At 41.1% G+C, this 16,661-nt stretch overlaps 1 protein-coding gene across 2 annotated transcripts in view; it reads right to left on the bottom strand.

Moving 5' to 3' along the window:
• Positions 1-16,661, bottom strand: part of LOC5521428 (U5 small nuclear ribonucleoprotein 200 kDa helicase-like) — a 28,732-nt gene that overhangs the window by 3,667 nt on the left and 8,404 nt on the right. For both annotated transcript variants that reach the window (XM_032366754.2, XM_032366753.2), the window contains exons 12-41: positions 16,052-16,486; positions 15,532-15,713; positions 14,905-15,112; positions 13,814-13,975; positions 13,151-13,253; positions 12,554-12,645; positions 12,336-12,422; positions 12,092-12,244; positions 11,810-11,890; positions 11,206-11,396; positions 10,426-10,644; positions 7,235-7,479; positions 6,735-6,908; positions 6,312-6,472; positions 6,101-6,199; positions 5,881-6,009; positions 5,602-5,703; positions 5,103-5,192; positions 4,720-4,898; positions 4,484-4,541; positions 4,236-4,340; positions 3,524-3,621; positions 3,264-3,414; positions 2,304-2,451; positions 1,725-1,801; positions 1,451-1,538; positions 1,237-1,358; positions 789-932; positions 383-472; positions 213-299 (exon numbers count right to left, since the gene is read on the bottom strand). In XM_032366754.2, the coding sequence (XP_032222645.2) occupies positions 213-299; positions 383-472; positions 789-932; positions 1,237-1,358; positions 1,451-1,538; positions 1,725-1,801; positions 2,304-2,451; positions 3,264-3,414; positions 3,524-3,621; positions 4,236-4,340; positions 4,484-4,541; positions 4,720-4,898; positions 5,103-5,192; positions 5,602-5,703; positions 5,881-6,009; positions 6,101-6,199; positions 6,312-6,472; positions 6,735-6,908; positions 7,235-7,479; positions 10,426-10,644; positions 11,206-11,396; positions 11,810-11,890; positions 12,092-12,244; positions 12,336-12,422; positions 12,554-12,645; positions 13,151-13,253; positions 13,814-13,975; positions 14,905-15,112; positions 15,532-15,713; positions 16,052-16,486 (4,260 nt within the window). The remainder of the gene's footprint in view (positions 1-212; positions 300-382; positions 473-788; positions 933-1,236; positions 1,359-1,450; positions 1,539-1,724; positions 1,802-2,303; positions 2,452-3,263; positions 3,415-3,523; positions 3,622-4,235; positions 4,341-4,483; positions 4,542-4,719; positions 4,899-5,102; positions 5,193-5,601; positions 5,704-5,880; positions 6,010-6,100; positions 6,200-6,311; positions 6,473-6,734; positions 6,909-7,234; positions 7,480-10,425; positions 10,645-11,205; positions 11,397-11,809; positions 11,891-12,091; positions 12,245-12,335; positions 12,423-12,553; positions 12,646-13,150; positions 13,254-13,813; positions 13,976-14,904; positions 15,113-15,531; positions 15,714-16,051; positions 16,487-16,661) is intronic.

The raw sequence follows: 16,661 nt of genomic DNA, 5'->3' as shown, positions 1-16,661 counted from the left end.
GTATCAGGCAAGACCCAAAACAGGCCTGCTACTTTCAAAATGGTCAATCAGAGACGTCCTTTATACGAGAGTATATGTCCAATTAGAAGGCTAGCTGGAAGATGCGCTTTTATGTCGTTGAAACCGGTAGAATGGGAACTAGAATCTGCCATCTCATCTGCCACTCATGTATCAGCCAGGGTGGGGAAATAGTGCCTGTTGTATCACTGTACCTTTTCCACGCAGCGCTTGATGATATCTGGTGTAAAGTGGGGGATCTGCTTCAAGTACGAATCCTTGCTCCACATGGCTTGTGTGGCCTGCAATACAAGTAACGCAACATAAGTCCACGAGTCTGTAGCAGAACATTGTTTTCTCTTTTCCAACGGCTACTTGGACGTACCATTTGCGCTAACTCCATGGCTGCCAATGCTGGAGACAACCATCCATTACTGCTGAGCACATCTACACACGCCTGGATGAGACGCATCGCCTGTTAAAATAAAGTATAACACATGCAAACTTTTAGAACGTCATCCAAGCCAACAATGCCATGTTAATAAGTCACCCTCTTTGCTACACTATCATGTCAGTAAGCATTGCCACGCCTATCTACAGTAAGCTATGCTTACACGGGACAGTTTTATCAGACAACGGGGACAACTGCTATTGTTGAAAATCTAGTATGTTAGTTTTAAGTTGACATTCTTAATTGTAAGCTGAATGCCCCCATTAAATGATCCACAACTTTTCAAGTCGCTCAACTAGCGCGAAAGAATGGAAGATGTGGGCGTCACACTGTTACGCACCTTGCTAAGAATGAGCTCCGTGTCAGACTGGAGTTCTGGAGATAGCTGCATCCGGGACATGTGAGCCTGGATCAACAGGTTGGTCTTCACGTGCGGGTCATTGAACTTTGGACTCGTGATCTTGTGAGGCACGCGGTTCAGCAGCTAGATAACCACAAAACAAAGGTTAATGATATGCGGATGAAATGAACTCCACAAAGCCCCTGCTACCGAAAAAGCTTTATACAGTGGCCTGGCCAGGCAATGAAAACAAATGTCATGTAGAACATAACATTTAGAAGAGGATTCATAATGCTTACGACTCTTCCAACTAGTTAAGTGAAACTTGCGGTGTGTAAGTGCAGGAAGGTATGTGTGTGCTTTGCTTTTCCATGAAGGGTAAGGGAGTAGTATGTCCACCTTTGTAAGTTTATCTTCCCGTGAAAGGGTACAGGGAGTAGCGGGTTACCTGTTTGAGTGTGGCCTCTTCATGGTGTCTAATAGAAAGTGGTGCATATTCTGATGCCGATGAAATGATTTCGACTAAGCCCCGCAGCTTCGTCTTTGCGTTCAGGGAGACACTGAACAACTCTGCAAATTTAAAAACAAAATTATGGTCAAACATGAACATGTTTTTATGGGGAGAAAGATCCGAAAGAAACAAAGGAAAATCGTGAACGTACCGATAGTAGTGTAGTTGATGTAGTAATAGGCGGCGATCATGCCGAGGTTGAGAGGGGTGACATCCATTTCGTCTTCAACAGACACGCACTAAAAGATAAAAGCAAGAAAGCTTAGACGTCAAACATTAGAAATTACACAACTTGTTATCTAGATGTCCTCTTTTCTCGCTTGTGAGTTTTCAGTATCAACAGGTGCGATCATGACTATCGGAGGGGAGGGGTGCTAGTCTCAAAGGACATACGTATAGCTGAGCATGAAGCAGCACTCACGTACCTTAGACTGTTCCAGGTCGTTCAGCGTGTTCTCCACCAGTTCGGACATGTGGTCGGAAAGATGTCGGTGTGTTACTCCTGGGAACATATGAAGGTCAGACATCAGAATCAAATATATAGAAGATGGCAGGAAGTTTGTAAGACAAAATCAAAATAGGTAAGATGACGCTGATGTTCTACGAGCATACAAAACCAGATACAGATGGAACAGACAATTTACAGACTTCTTTATGACTGGAATTCTGGGAGGAATGCTACACAAAAAGGTTCCAGGTTCATACCATTTATAGACAAGAAATACGTTTGACAGATAACAGACATGTCCCGGGCGTTTACACCACACAAGGTAAAGATGGAACCTGATGTGGGAAAAGAACCAGAGCTTTTCTCTCACCTCACCGCACTAGCACAACGGGTAGGGGAGAACCCGAGATGGCATAAAAATAGTGAGGTATTCTAAGTAAAATAACCTCATTAACACGAATCAAATAGGGGATTTTTTTTCTAGAAATACTACAGCAAAGAGGTTAAGATACTGTATAGAAATCTGGATGCATGTGTATGGTAATATTTAACTCACCTTGCAGGTTGTAGTAGTTGGGATTTAGGGTCATGCGACGATACAGGAAAGTCCACGTCAAGTAGTCCACAGCATCCTGCTTGTTTTCAATAGTTTTTGTCACAACCTCGGCATTGAAGTGATCGTGTAACGTGTGATCAAGATGAGACTAAAGCACACAAGCACATAGGGAGGATAACTCAATGATGAAGTACTACTCAGTCATATATGTAAATAAAAACGGTAGCATTGGACTTTTTGTAAATTTGTTATCGTTTCTACAACATCGGAAGACAAATTATGTGATTAAATTACATAGTAACCATCAGAACACAAAGTTTTATAGTTCATGCACCATATTCAATCGAAAATAAAGCAACAGTTTCCCCAAGTCAGCCGATGGAAATGGATGATTTTCTTAGACTTGGTATTTTGTCAGGCTGATACAATGGCAGCTACAACAAGGGTCATAGAGGTAAAAATGGCGCACAAAGGTGGATTCACAGGCAAAACATTATTTGATTGATAACAGACATGTCCCGGGCGTTTACACCACACAAGGTAGAGATGAAACCTGGTGTGGGAAAAGAACCAGGGTTTACTCTACCTCACCACACTAACACAACGGGAACATAAGAACCCGACATGACATAAAGATAGTGAGGACTTATATCCAATGAAGTATAATATTTTCAGTAAGGTAATAAGAAAACAATATTTTTTTTTCGGATACATAGTAAGAGCTAAATTGAACAGCCTGCCAGATTGAAACTTTTCTGGTTGAGTTAACGTTTGACCATAGAGTGGTTGCACAGTAAACCTGGGGTCAAGCTTCTCATTCATTTTCGTGCGCAATGAACAGTGTGTTGGCATTGCATTATTTGACAAAGTTTTGTAATGACACACAATAGTGCAACTCTTGATTTAGGCCTAGCACAAGTAGGCATTTTTTGTAGATCAGCAACATTGTTCATCACATACCTCGATTGGCAGAGGCTCATAGAGGAATTTCTTAAAAAATTCTTTCTTTGACGCTTGGCACAGAATAACTGCTTTGCCAGCATCATCTAGGAGTGGCCGGCTAGCGTGACCAATCATGTGCAGTACGTCTGTTACAGGGTAATCAGCGTACCTGAGACAACAGACAGATTAGGATTGTAATATTTATAAAGCCTGCTGGAGTGCTAGGAGAGAGAATTTGAAGTAACCATAACAAGCATCTGTACTAGAATTACACTTACGAGTGAGTTTTGCCTTCATAAAACTGCGTATCCATGACTACCACAAGATGTGCACTGAGGTTGACTGACAGGCAGAGAGTGCGGGACACAACCACAACCTGAATATCATGAACAGGGGTTTCATTAAGATTCAGAAAGGGGGGTTAGAAATTGATAAGTAGGGGGCGGAAGATATTAGTTCAAATAAAACATTAATTAGCCGGCACTTGGAAAATAGTAGCTGGTGGTTCTGCCGGTGCGGGGCTAAATGAAACCCCTGATGAATAACATACATAGGTAAAGTGAATGTAACATTATAAGCCAAAATAAAACAAAACCTGACATACACAGCATACATAACGTTATAAGTCAAACAAAAAACAACCCGAATATCATGAATAACATGCATAGGTAAACTGAACATAACGTTATGACCAAACCAACCACAACCATTGTTCAGGTGGCTAACATACTGGTAAGCCAATTTTTAGGGGGTAGACAAAGTTTAAAGTAATGATGCTCTTATGAAACTGTTCCGAGCGTTTCCCCCACACCAACTAACGTTCAGCTGAGGCAGATTTAAACCCGGGTTTCTTTTCCTCCCTATTATACCACTACAGGCCAGGGGATTGCCATGAGTGGAAAGTTAAGAGAGGGTCACTTTCTTCTCCACTCTTTTTGTGGTCAGCCATGTTTGAGGTTTTCCAAGATGGTGTTACCGTAGGCCCCGTACCTGAATAGCACCAGATGTGAAGAGCTGATTGACGATCTTCACCTCTGCATCTGAGAGACCCTCATGCAGGAATGCTATTCCATACGTTACAGTCTCCTTCAGGGTCTTTAAAAATATGAGAAAAGCCGGCTTTATTAAAAAAAACACACATTCAGATGATTGTTTCATTCAAATGAGAATGTCCTGTGTTTCTCACCTTCGTGAATTTGTACTCTAAACAAACTTTATGTGGCAAACGAAAATCTTACCTTATCTGTAAGACGGCTGACAAACGGATTTAGATCATCTTCAGTACAATGGAGGAAACTAGAAAAAGATAGTACCAATCGTCAAACATGAAAATGGATTCTTTTTTATTTAAAATGAAAGAAAATGGTAAAAGATTACAATAAGTAAATATAATTTTTTATTATAGGCAAGAAAGTATCATTTTCTGGTTACATTTAATCACTGTCGTTGTCCTAGTATACAATGTGACACCCACCGTTGTGGCTCATTATCTGCACCACTGAAGGTAAGAATATCCAAAGCAAGTAGCTTGGTCTGACGTCTGGACGGCACAAACACGACGGCAGGCTTCTTAGGGGAGTGCTTCATGATGGCCTGGTACACAGGCTTCGTCATAGCGATCAGGCGGGAAGAAGTGTGTGTGATGTTGAATCCCTGTGCCACGCACACAGATGATAATCAGAGACACATAACATAGTATAGTTTACTGTGCACAACATAAGGTCATGTCAGGGCCATCCTGCACAAAATGAATCACTTCTAACAATTCTCTACCTCTCAAACCTTTTTACCAGAAGTATGCAATAAAATGACTGGAACATTTATTTCATCAAATGGAATTCAGCAGCAAAGGCATACCTGAATGTGTAGCTCCAAAGGAACAGGTCTGACATTGGGATGGAAGTTGAACAACCCTGTGGACGGCACACCCAGCCATTGGGCTACATCCTGTTAAACATATACTGGTAGGTCATCTAAGTTACTTGTGGGTAAGAAATGTTTAATGATGTCCTAGTGAAAGTGTTACAAGCGTTTCCCCCACACCAGCTATTGTTCAGCTGATGTGGATTTAAACTTGGGTTGCTTTCCCTCCTTGGTATAACCACATCAGGCCAAGGATTACCATGTGTGGGAAGTTGAAGGAGGTTAAAAAAATACAATACATGCCATGCAGCATAAATAGGTGGGAAAGATTGCTTGATGGTGTCTAAATCGTTTGAAAACATTGGTGATTTGTTTCATATGTTGGTAGAATCCAAATGTCCTCAATTAAACCTGTAGATTATGAATCTAGATACTTTTCGTTTTATTGTTTCAAAAATCAGTGTCCAAATGACTTGGATAATCAAGACAATACCTTAGCATTGGCAAGCGAAGAACTCAGTGCCACAATTCGTATTGTCCTTTCCAACTGGGATGAGATGTAACGCATCCGAGAACAGATGATTTCCATCACAGGCTGACAGAAGATATAAAAACACCTCTCAATACGAATAGAATCAAAAAGCCCAAACTGTCGCGATCTCGTACCAGAACAATGAATACAATACCAAAAACTGGAAATCGACTCTGCCAAATTTTCGTCTTTAATAAAACTTCTTCAAAAGACATGTTGGTTCCGAAAGTGTAAACCTACCCCTGTATCACCACCAATGAGGTGTGCTTCATCCATGATGAATAGTGAAACATTCTGCACATTCTTCCGCTGCTTCCATCGGCGAGACAAGACATCCCATTTCTCAGGAGTGCTTACAACAACATTACCCTGAAAGTAAAGTTATTATCAGAATTAACGCTTTAGTCTGAATAAATTTAAACTTACATTGATTGTCATTTAAACTGGTCCTAAATGTTACCTTGGCAAGGAGTTTAAGGTCAGCGCTTGTCTCTCCTGTCAACATAACAACATTCTTGCCCAACTGAAGACCAAACTTGTTCTGCCAATCTGCGTAGACCTAGACACACCAAATATTTGTGAACCAAAAAGTGTAGAAAAGTAAATAAGTCATAGTAATTCTAGCAATCACTCACTGGCCCTGGAAGTCACTACATGTGTGTGATACGTACCTGCTCTGCAAGTGCCTGTATGGGTGTAACATACACACATCTGCCCTCTGGGGACTGCTGTAGAAAGCGCAATACAGCAAACTCTGCACAGATAGTTTTTCCACTTCCAGTCGGTGCTCCAATGAACACATTCTCACTAGAGTCGTATAATGTACTGAAAACTGAAATTGAAATGGGTTTTAGTAAACTCTGGACCTGTTTTAGTTAATGCTGTTAACAATGAAACAATGAGTTTTACATAATTTATTTTAGGTTCATTGCACAGGCTGCCAAGGGTTTTAGAAGCTCCAGATGACAATGAAAAATTATCTCAAGACAAAGTCTCCCAAAATGAGGGCTATGATTACCACAGCTTCACTGTAGTGACAAAATCATCGCACTTGCTCAAATAGTATTAAGGACTTAAAATAAAGCCAAGCTTACCTTGTGTCTGAATGGGATTGAAGTAAGGGAATTTGTCCCTGTACAGTGCCTCAAATGCAGGGTTCCTGAGGGCTGATACAGGCAGCGGCTGCAAGTCCAAGAGTTCTGTGGGGGGTTGGTTCTTCTCAGGCAGAATGAGGTGACGGAAGGACACAGGAAGCTGCGTCTCTGAGCCTGGAGCATAGAACCACGAATACATCATGACAATGGCACAAAAACTAGGCTTGTTAATGTCCACCTTAAGAAGTGCATTTTAGACTTGTGTCAACAGAATAATTATGTAACGCTGAACCACAAAGCCTGAAAGGTTATTAGATGATTCTTCTGTATAGGTTCTTTTTAACCTGTTTCCCCTAACAAATAAGTAATTTTATTAAAATAACTTGTAAAACGTTTGCTTTTGTTCTCCAGCAGTATTGATGGTATAATACCGGGAAATACCATGAGAACACTCCTAAATTCTAGTAAAAGGTTAGCCTAAATAATATCAATCATCTTACCAAGCCATCTGTCAGATACAATACGTATGAAGTACTGTGGTGGCAGGGGCTCAAAAACAGGAACAAAGAACTTGACAACGTGCTCATCCTGAGCGTATTTGGCTTTGAGCAAGAAGTACTCATGATGAAGGATGATCTCACTGTCAACATCCTCCACAAGGATCCAGAATGCCTCAGAGTTACCGTGCACCTTCTCGTCCCACTGGAAGTCTGGCGTGACCGTAAGCTCTACACTTAGAGTAGATCTATTAAGAAAGATGAATTGGTTAGGGCACACTGAGAGTCTGACGTGACAGTAAGCTTTACACTAAGGGTAGATGTATGAAGAAAGATGAATTGGTTAGGGCACACTGAGAGTCAGACGTGACAGTAAGCTTTACACTAAGGGTAGATGTATGAAGAAAGATGAATGGGTTAGGGCACACTGAGAGTCTGACGTGACAGTAAGCTTTACACTAAGGGTAAATGTATGAAGAAAGATGAATGGGTTAGGGCACACTGAGAGTCTGACGTGACAGTAAGCTTTACACTAAGGGTAAATGTATGAAGAAAGATGAATGGGTTAGGGCACACTGAGAGTCTGACGTGACAGTAAGCTTTACACTAAGGGTAGATGTATGAAGAAAGATGAATGGGTTAGGGCACACTGAGAGTCTGACGTGACCGTAAGCTTTCCACTAAGGGTAAATGTATGAAGAAAGATGAATGGGTTAGGGCACACTGAGAGTCTGACGTGACAGTAAGCTTTACACTAAGGGTAGATGTATGAAGAAAGATGAATGGGTTAGGGCACACTGAGAGTCTGACGTGACAGCAAGCTTTACACAAAGGGTAGATGTATGAAGAAAGATGAATGGGTTAGGGCACACTGAGAGTCTGACGTGACAGTAAGCTTTACACTAAGGGTAGATGTATGAAGAAAGATGAATTGGTTAGGGCACACTGAGAGTCAGACGTGACAGTAAGCTTTACACTAAGGGTAGATGTATGAAGAAAGATGAATGGGTTAGGGCACACTGAGAGTCTGACGTGACAGTAAGCTTTACACTAAGGGTAAATGTATGAAGAAAGATGAATGGGTTAGGGCACACTGAGAGTCTGACGTGACAGTAAGCTTTACACTAAGGGTAAATGTATGAAGAAAGATGAATGGGTTAGGGCACACTGAGAGTCTGACGTGACAGTAAGCTTTACACTAAGGGTAGATGTATGAAGAAAGATGAATGGGTTAGGGCACACTGAGAGTCTGACGTGACCGTAAGCTTTCCACTAAGGGTAAATGTATGAAGAAAGATGAATGGGTTAGGGCACACTGAGAGTCTGACGTGACAGTAAGCTTTACACTAAGGGTAGATGTATGAAGAAAGATGAATGGGTTAGGGCACACTGAGAGTCTGACGTGACAGCAAGCTTTACACAAAGGGTAGATGTATGAAGAAAGATGAATGGGTTAGGGCACACTGAGAGTCTGACGTGACAGTAAGCTTTACACTAAGGGTAAATGTATGAAGAAAGATAAATGGGTTAGGGCGCACTGAGAGTCTGACGTGACCGTAAGCTTTACACTAAGGGTAGATGTATGAAGAAAGATGAATGGGTTAGGGCACACTGAGAGTCTGACGTGACCGTAAGCTTTACACTAAGGGTAAATGTATGAAGAAAGATGAATGGGTTAGGGCACACTGAGAGTCTGACGTGACAGTAAGCTTTACACTAAGGGTAGATGTATGAAGAAAGATGAATGGGTTAGGGCACACTGAGAGTCTGACGTGACAGTAAGCTTTACACTAAGGGTAGATGTATGAAGAAAGATGAATGGGTTAGGGCGCACTAAGAGTCTGACGTGACAGTAAGCTTTACACTAAGGGTAAATGTATGAAGAAAGATTAATGGTTAGGGCACACTGAGAGTTTGACGTGACAGTAAGCTTTACACTAAGGGTAGATGTATGAAGAAAGATGAATGGGTTAGGGCACACTGAGAGTCTGACGTGACAGTAAGCTTTACACAAAGGGTAGATGTAGGAAGAAAGATGAATGGGTTAAGGCACACTGAGAGTCTGACGTGACAGTAAGCTTTACACTAAGGGTAAATGTATGAAGAAAGATGAATGGGTTAGGGCGCACTGAGAGTCTGACGTGACAGTAAGCTTTACACTAAGGGTAAATGTATGAAGAAAGATGAATGGGTTAGGGCGCACTGAGAGTCTGACGTGACAGTAAGCTTTACACTAAGGGTAGATGTATGAAGAAAGATGAATGGGTTAGGGCACACTGAGAGTCTGACGTGACAGTAAGCTTTACACTAAGGGTAGATGTATGAAGAAAGATGAATGGGTTAGGGCACACTGAGAGTCTGACGTGACAGTAAGCTTTACACAAAGGGTAGATGTAGGAAGAAAGATGAATGGGTTAAGGCACACTGAGAGTCTGACGTGACAGTAAGCTTTACACTAAGGGTAAATGTATGAAGAAAGATGAATGGGTTAGGGCGCACTGAGAGTCTGACATGACAGTAAGCTTTACACTAAGGGTAAATGTATAAAGAAAGATGAATGGGTTAGGGCGCACTGAGAGTCTGACGTGACCGTAAGCTTTACACTAAGGGTAGATGTATGAAGAAAGATGAATGGGTTAGGGCACACTGAGAGTCTGACGTGACCGTAAGCTTTACACTAAGGGTAAATGTATGAAGAAAGATGAATGGGTTAGGGCACACTGAGAGTCTGACGTGACAGTAAGCTTTACACTAAGGGTAGATGTATGAAGAAAGATGAATGGGTTAGGGCACACTGAGAGTCTGAAGTGACAGTAAGCTTTACACTAAGGGTGGATGTATGAAGTAAGATGAATCATGATGGTTAATTAAAAGCTGGAGGCAGGAAAGTAGTGAAACATTTTCTATACTTATTTCTGTACAGAGACAGAGGTAACTCATACTTGTTAATTCTGATCATTTATACACTGATAAATCAAGCTGATCATTTATACACCGATAAATCAAGCTCATTTTTCGTCCGTCAAGAGAAGTCCGGGGAAAGGTAGGGTTAAAAATAGATGCTTCATGTGAAATTACACTGGCTCAATTGAGGTGACATTAATGTGAATAAGTGATTGTGCTCTGTCCAAACTTGAGAATGCACTACCAAGACTAATGTTCCTGATCTTGTACTTACTGTACACAGTACAAACCTTGTGATGGGTTGTATGTGTGTCGCTAGTTCCATCTTGGGTAACTGATGGACAAGCTTGTGAAGAGTCTTCCCTAGTTTGGGCATGTGGACCAGCTCTCCAATCTCATTAGGTCCAAGATCATAGTATCGCTCCCAGGGAAACTCTTTCTTCTCAATCTTCTTGATAACTTCCATGGGGATCTTTTTGAACTGTCGTAATGGTGTCATGGAAAGCCACCTGAGCAAGATAATCAGGAGATTATTACATTAAATAATTTAAAATCAAATAATCAGATAACAGACAGCAAAAGACAATCTTTATAATAGTAATTCTACCTACTTTACTTTAATAATGGTTTTCTATTAGATAAGGTACAAACTTGATGTGTCAGTATTTTTACAAAAATATGATAATTTTTTTTCTAGGTGCAAACATTTTGCTATTAGACGAAGGTGACTAAATTCTAATTTTCAGAAATTTGAAACTATTTACTGTTAAGAACCATTCTAGAAATTGGGTTGTTATACAGATTTTACAGGAACAGAACACTTTGTAGTAGGGCTGTATCATCTAAACAAGGCTATTTGTCCCAAACTCAAGGGCTGTAAACCACTACATGTACTACAAGTCGTTGACCAATGAGTCTGAAGTGTTGATGTACCAAGGGTTTGGCCCTGACTGCTATGACAAAACAGGCAGGAATTTGACACCTTGGTAATACAGGTGGTGTAGAAAAAGTTTCGGTAGTGTGAAATAATAATAATAAAAAAAAAAATCCAACACAAGCACACAACTCACATCCTCTTGTCGATCATTTTGCTTAGACAAAGAGCTTTGTCAGCCAGTTGGGCCCAGCCACGGTTGAGGACGATCTCGAAAATGGCCCTGACAAGACGACCTGCAGACTGTGTGATGTACACCATGTCGGACATGAGTGCAAATCCTTCCAGCTTGAGTTGGGAGATGAAAGACTGTAGCAGTACATTCACCTGTAGAGATACGATTTTGGTTTTACTGTACATGTCCAGAAATCAGGAGCCTTGTCCTGGACTTTAGCAAAACCAAGTTTTCACTTCACTTTTGTAAAAACCTTCATCACTTCTACATCAAAATACAGCCAAAGGTTAATCCAGTAATTTTCCAAAGACTGCCATAACTTTGCTTGATGACTGGATGTGGTTTTATTACAAACAAAGGTAAAAGATTGTTCTGCCTGATGATTGTTGGTTGTTCTTACCTACAGCGGCCAAATGTTTACCTAACTCTGATTGATAATATAAGGTGGTTTTATTACCAACAAAGGAAAATGATTGCTCTGCCTGATGATTGGAGGTGGTTTAATTACTTACAATGGCCAAAGATTTATCTAACTGTGATTGATTATTGGAAGTGGTATCATTACCTTTGCACTTGGCTCCTCAATACTTTCTTTGACAGGGATGGGAACTCGCTCCAGTAGCTTATTCAGCTCCAGTTTCTCCTCCTGTTACAAGAAACAAACAAGTGGATGACAAAAAACATTTCCAAGAATGTTACACCATTATTTTAGTAGGCTTACAATGTGTATTATATCATAACTATTGTCTTGCAGAAAACATTGAACTAAAGCAAAACACAGACTATGTCTTTTCATAAACTGGTAACAAACTGTTACCATGTTTAGCACCAGGATCAGGGCTCTTACCTCTCGGACATTGATGTACTTGAACTCTGAAGAAAGAGAAAATACTCGAAAGAGTTCAATCTCACTTAAGGTTGGCTTCAACAAGTTGTTGAATGTTGAAACAGTCTCATGTGTCAAGTAGTAGTGACTGGCAATGCGTCCAAGCTCAGTGACCTATAGACAGACCAGAAGAAAACACATAATACTTCAGTCTTCCAACTGATAAAATTTTATTGATGGACAAGGTTTTTGTAACCTCACGTACCTGAAAGTTTCCAGACTTCTTGTCATACTTGAGAAGATTATTCTTGTCGAGCAAGGATGCTGCTGAATGAATTAGATCTGCCCTTCTCTACAAAAACAAACACAAAGTTTTTTAATTAATTGCCAACCTCAAATCATTAGCATATCAGTCAGAAATTATTCTAAAGTGTAATAAGGTCTGATAACTATTGTCTCCTGTGAAATATACAACATATGTACCTGCTCCAGTAAAGGATCTTTTTCAATTTCATCATGTGATATTCCGTAGAGTGCTGGATTACGCAGCATGCGGATATACAAGTATGTGTAACCTACAAATACAAAGGTTGCACTTAGGAAACAGAAAAAAACAAAATGAATACTGCCACTGGAAGAAAATAATAACCAGGGGAGACACAGTAAGAATAAAATCAACCACACATCAAGAGCGATTCTTAAATATTCTGGACGTTGCTTGTTGGGTGCTACGCCACCTGATAATAAATAGTACATACTCTAGAAACAAACTGAGTACAAGTGCAAGTTTAATGATTCTCAATATTCCAGACTCAAGGGCTGTAAACTACTACATGTACTACAAGTCGTTGGCCAATGAGTCTGAAGTGTTGCTGTGCCAAGGATTTGGCCCTGGCTGCTATGACAAAACAGGCAGGAATTTGACACCTTGGTGCAAGCAGAATAAGTGAGCATGAAGTAAAATCAAAAGGTGTGAGGTTATGCATGTGTACATAACTCAACAGCAAACTTAGTAAAAACCAACAGCAATGAAGTGAATGAAGAAACAGGTACTTATTGAGTAGACGTCCATGTACTAACCTAACCAGTGAACGGCATCCTTAGCCGTCTGCACTGAGCCAAGCACAACCTCTGCATTTAGGTTATCAGCAAGCTTGGAAATAAACTGGCTCTCTACTGGAAGCTGGAGATTAACAATTGTAAAAAATAAAGCAAAACAGATAACAAATACCAGGTAGTGCCCTTTGATTTTCTAAGTCCTGACATTTGAAGGTACAGTGTCAATCAGGAAGCTTGGAAATAAACTGGCTCTCTACTGGAAGCTGGAGATTAACAATTGTAAAAAATAAAGAGAAACAGATAACAAATACCAGGTAGTGCCCTTTGATTTTCTAAGTCCTGACATTTGAAGGTACAGTGTCAATCAGGTGAAAGAAAAGCACACTTCAAATACAGTCCAAATTACCTATCAGTGAGCTCAGAGACAAAACATAACTCCAAGCAGGACTGCGTTTATAGGGTACCTACAACAATGACACAGACAGGCTGTAGAAATACTAGCTGGTCAGTCTTGGCATTGTGGAACAGGGAAATAAATCAAATAGGGTTAAAGTTGTATGTAGTCCACCTTTTGGAAAGGGTAGCTTTTAAATTTATTTAAACTGACTTAGTTTTTTTTTTTACCATTCGAGCATAAACCCTTAGTTGGGGCAAAATGGAGGACAGAGTTCTTTGTGTGTCTACCTGCTGGTTCATGAGTGAAAGGTAGTACTGGAGCTCGCCATGACTAGTGATCAAGATGCCTTCACCCTTGGTATCATACTGTGGCCGGCCAGCACGACCAAGCATCTGAAGGATGTCCAGCGCTCCAAGCTCCACCCATCGACCCTTCTCTGGACTGTACACCTGCATTTTCAATAATACAGATAAAGGATTCTATATTAGTAATCTATAACATTAAGAGTAGCTTAGATTTTCCTCATTCATAGGCACCACCCATGGTCCCTTCACAGAACTGTACACCTGCATTTACAATTATAAGGAGAAAGGGAAGCGATATTAGCACTGTGTGAGAGGACAGTGATATCAGTACTTGAAGGCTTATACTGTAGTACAAGAGTACTGTAGCTTAGAAATTCCTTATTCATATTGGTTCCCACTGAAGGGCCTGAAGGTAGATAAAGTAGGGTCAATTAGGTGGCAGCAACACCTTTTCCAGCCAAACAATTACACAATCCTTTTACCATGTTCAGGCACATTTCCCCGTTACAAATGATAAATCAATGTTTACATGGGATGTCCATTTTACAGAGAACGTACGCCATCACAAGGTGTTGGTCTCACAGAGAGGGCCTGATTCACTGGGGACCATAATGCTGAGATTCCTGGCCATCCTGGTAGTCTTACCTGATTCACTAAGGACCATAATACTGAGATTCCTGGCCATCCTGGTAGTCTTACCTGATTCACTGGGAACCATAATGCTGAGATTCCTGGCCATCCTGGTAGTCTTACCTGATTCACTGGGGACCATAATGCTGAGATTCCTGGCCATCCTGGTAGTCTTACCTGATTTACTGGGGACCATAATGCTGAGATTCCTGGCCATCCTGGTGTCTTACCTGATTCACTGGGGACCATAATTCTGAGATTCCTGGCCATCCTGGTAGTCTTACCTGATTCACTGGGGACCATAATGCTGAGATTCCTGGCCATCCTGGTGTCTTACCTGATTCACTGGGGACCATAATGCTGAGATTCCTGGCCATCCTGGTGTCTTACCTGATTCACTGGGGACCATAATTCTGAGATTCCTGGCCATACTGGTGTCTTACCTGAGTCCCCTTGATGATGACGGTGTGTGCAGGCAAGTTGACGCCCCAAGCAAGCGTTGCCGTGGACACCAACACCTGAATGTGTCTGTCAGCAAACAAATCCTCCACCAGGGTCCTGTCGACGCGTGACATGCCGGCATGATGGATGGCAAAGCCGTAAGGAAGCAGATCCTTTAGCTCGCCATTCTTCACTTGCTCTGCTTCTGACCTGGACTCATAAATAACACAAACTTTGCCACTCAAAATAACCTGGGTATGGTACACCCTTGGTAAAACTTTTCAGGAAATTACTGCTGTGGGTGATGTTGGTAAATTGAACAAAATGATGGAAATTTGCAATTTGTGTCAAGGCACAATCAGCATTAGGTTGTGATAAAATCGATCACAAAACATATAAAGCATGTGAGGCTAAAAGGCCCAGGCAACACAAGGCCTATCTAGTCACTTTCCTTAAAAATGGCTCCATTTATTAGTGATATTACATAAAGTATCAGCCATCCTAAAAACCAGGAAGAAAATCAAATTGCTTAAAACAGAGCTATTCTAAGATATTAGATTGGTGATGTTATCTGGGCTCTTTTTGCTCTGTTTGTTAGTCTAAATCCTCATTGTTGCTGCGTAGTTTACCTGAGGACCTCAGTACTGGCAGAGTCCTCTCTGAGGAAGAGTCCCAGGCTGTCCCGCTCTAGACACATGTCACGCACAGCTTTGGCTGTCTTGGCTGTCTCCTTGCGAGAGTGCACAAACACAAGTACTTGATTCTTTCCAGCATGCTCCACCACTTTCTCATAAACAACCTCATTGGTAGCCTGAAGAACAAAACAATTAATTCATTAAATGAGCTCATTTAGTGAGAAATTTTGATTTTTTTTTCAGGTAAAGTATGGAAGTTCTCAGTTAAATTATTGAAAAATGAAATGGTAATAGGTAAAAATCCAAAGGAACTATGTTATTTTTAGTTGTGTATTTTGATTTACTGGGGTTCTCTGTAGTCCTCTGTTATTGAAAAAGTCCATTGTTATTGAAAAAAGCTGACTTGATAACAGGTTGAACTAGGTGGTGTTAGCTATCATCAAACTACAGTAACTAATCAATAAAGCCAGAAATAGATGCTAACTCTCAGATACAGTTATCTAGCTAAACATACCTGCATTCTTTTTATTGGCTTCTTCTCTGTAATCCCAATAAACTGCTGCTCCAGGGGTACGGGCCTAAAGCTGTTATCGAAGAAGAAAAGGCCCTTTGCAGGGTTCACCCTCATGAAGGTAGCAACATCCTCATAGTTGGGGAGGGTCGCACTCAGACCCACAAGCCGCACAAGCTCCTGTGTGGTCTCAATTTGTCTTATTGTCCTGGCGACCAGAGACTCTAGCACAGGTCCTCTGTCATCATGGAGAAGGTGGATTTCGTCAATGATAATGAGGCGGACAAGCTGGGTGAATGTGCGCTCTCCACTCTTGCGAGTGATGATGTCCCATTTCTCTGGGGTACAGACGATAATCTGGGTGCCGTGGATTTGCTCCTTTGTCAAGTTGTGGTCACCGGTGAGTTCAGATACTGTCAACCCATAAGTACTCAGGCGCTGATGAAAAGAGAAAAAAAGCTCAAGGTCAAAATTTGACAAACTGTTATGTATACCATTCTGTAGGAAAGAGACAATTTCCCGTCATCATATCGCACAAACCTGTCAACATTGCAGTTCAGTATCAGGTAAAACAAGGGTTTTAATCATCTGATGTGGAATTTTATTACACCTT

Source organism: Nematostella vectensis, chromosome 6 (assembly GCF_932526225.1).
Source record: "Nematostella vectensis chromosome 6, jaNemVect1.1, whole genome shotgun sequence".
Classification (NCBI taxonomy): Eukaryota; Metazoa; Cnidaria; class Anthozoa; order Actiniaria; family Edwardsiidae; genus Nematostella; species Nematostella vectensis.
Note: the sequence above shows the minus strand (reverse complement) of the source record. Positions and strands in the feature narration are given on the sequence as shown.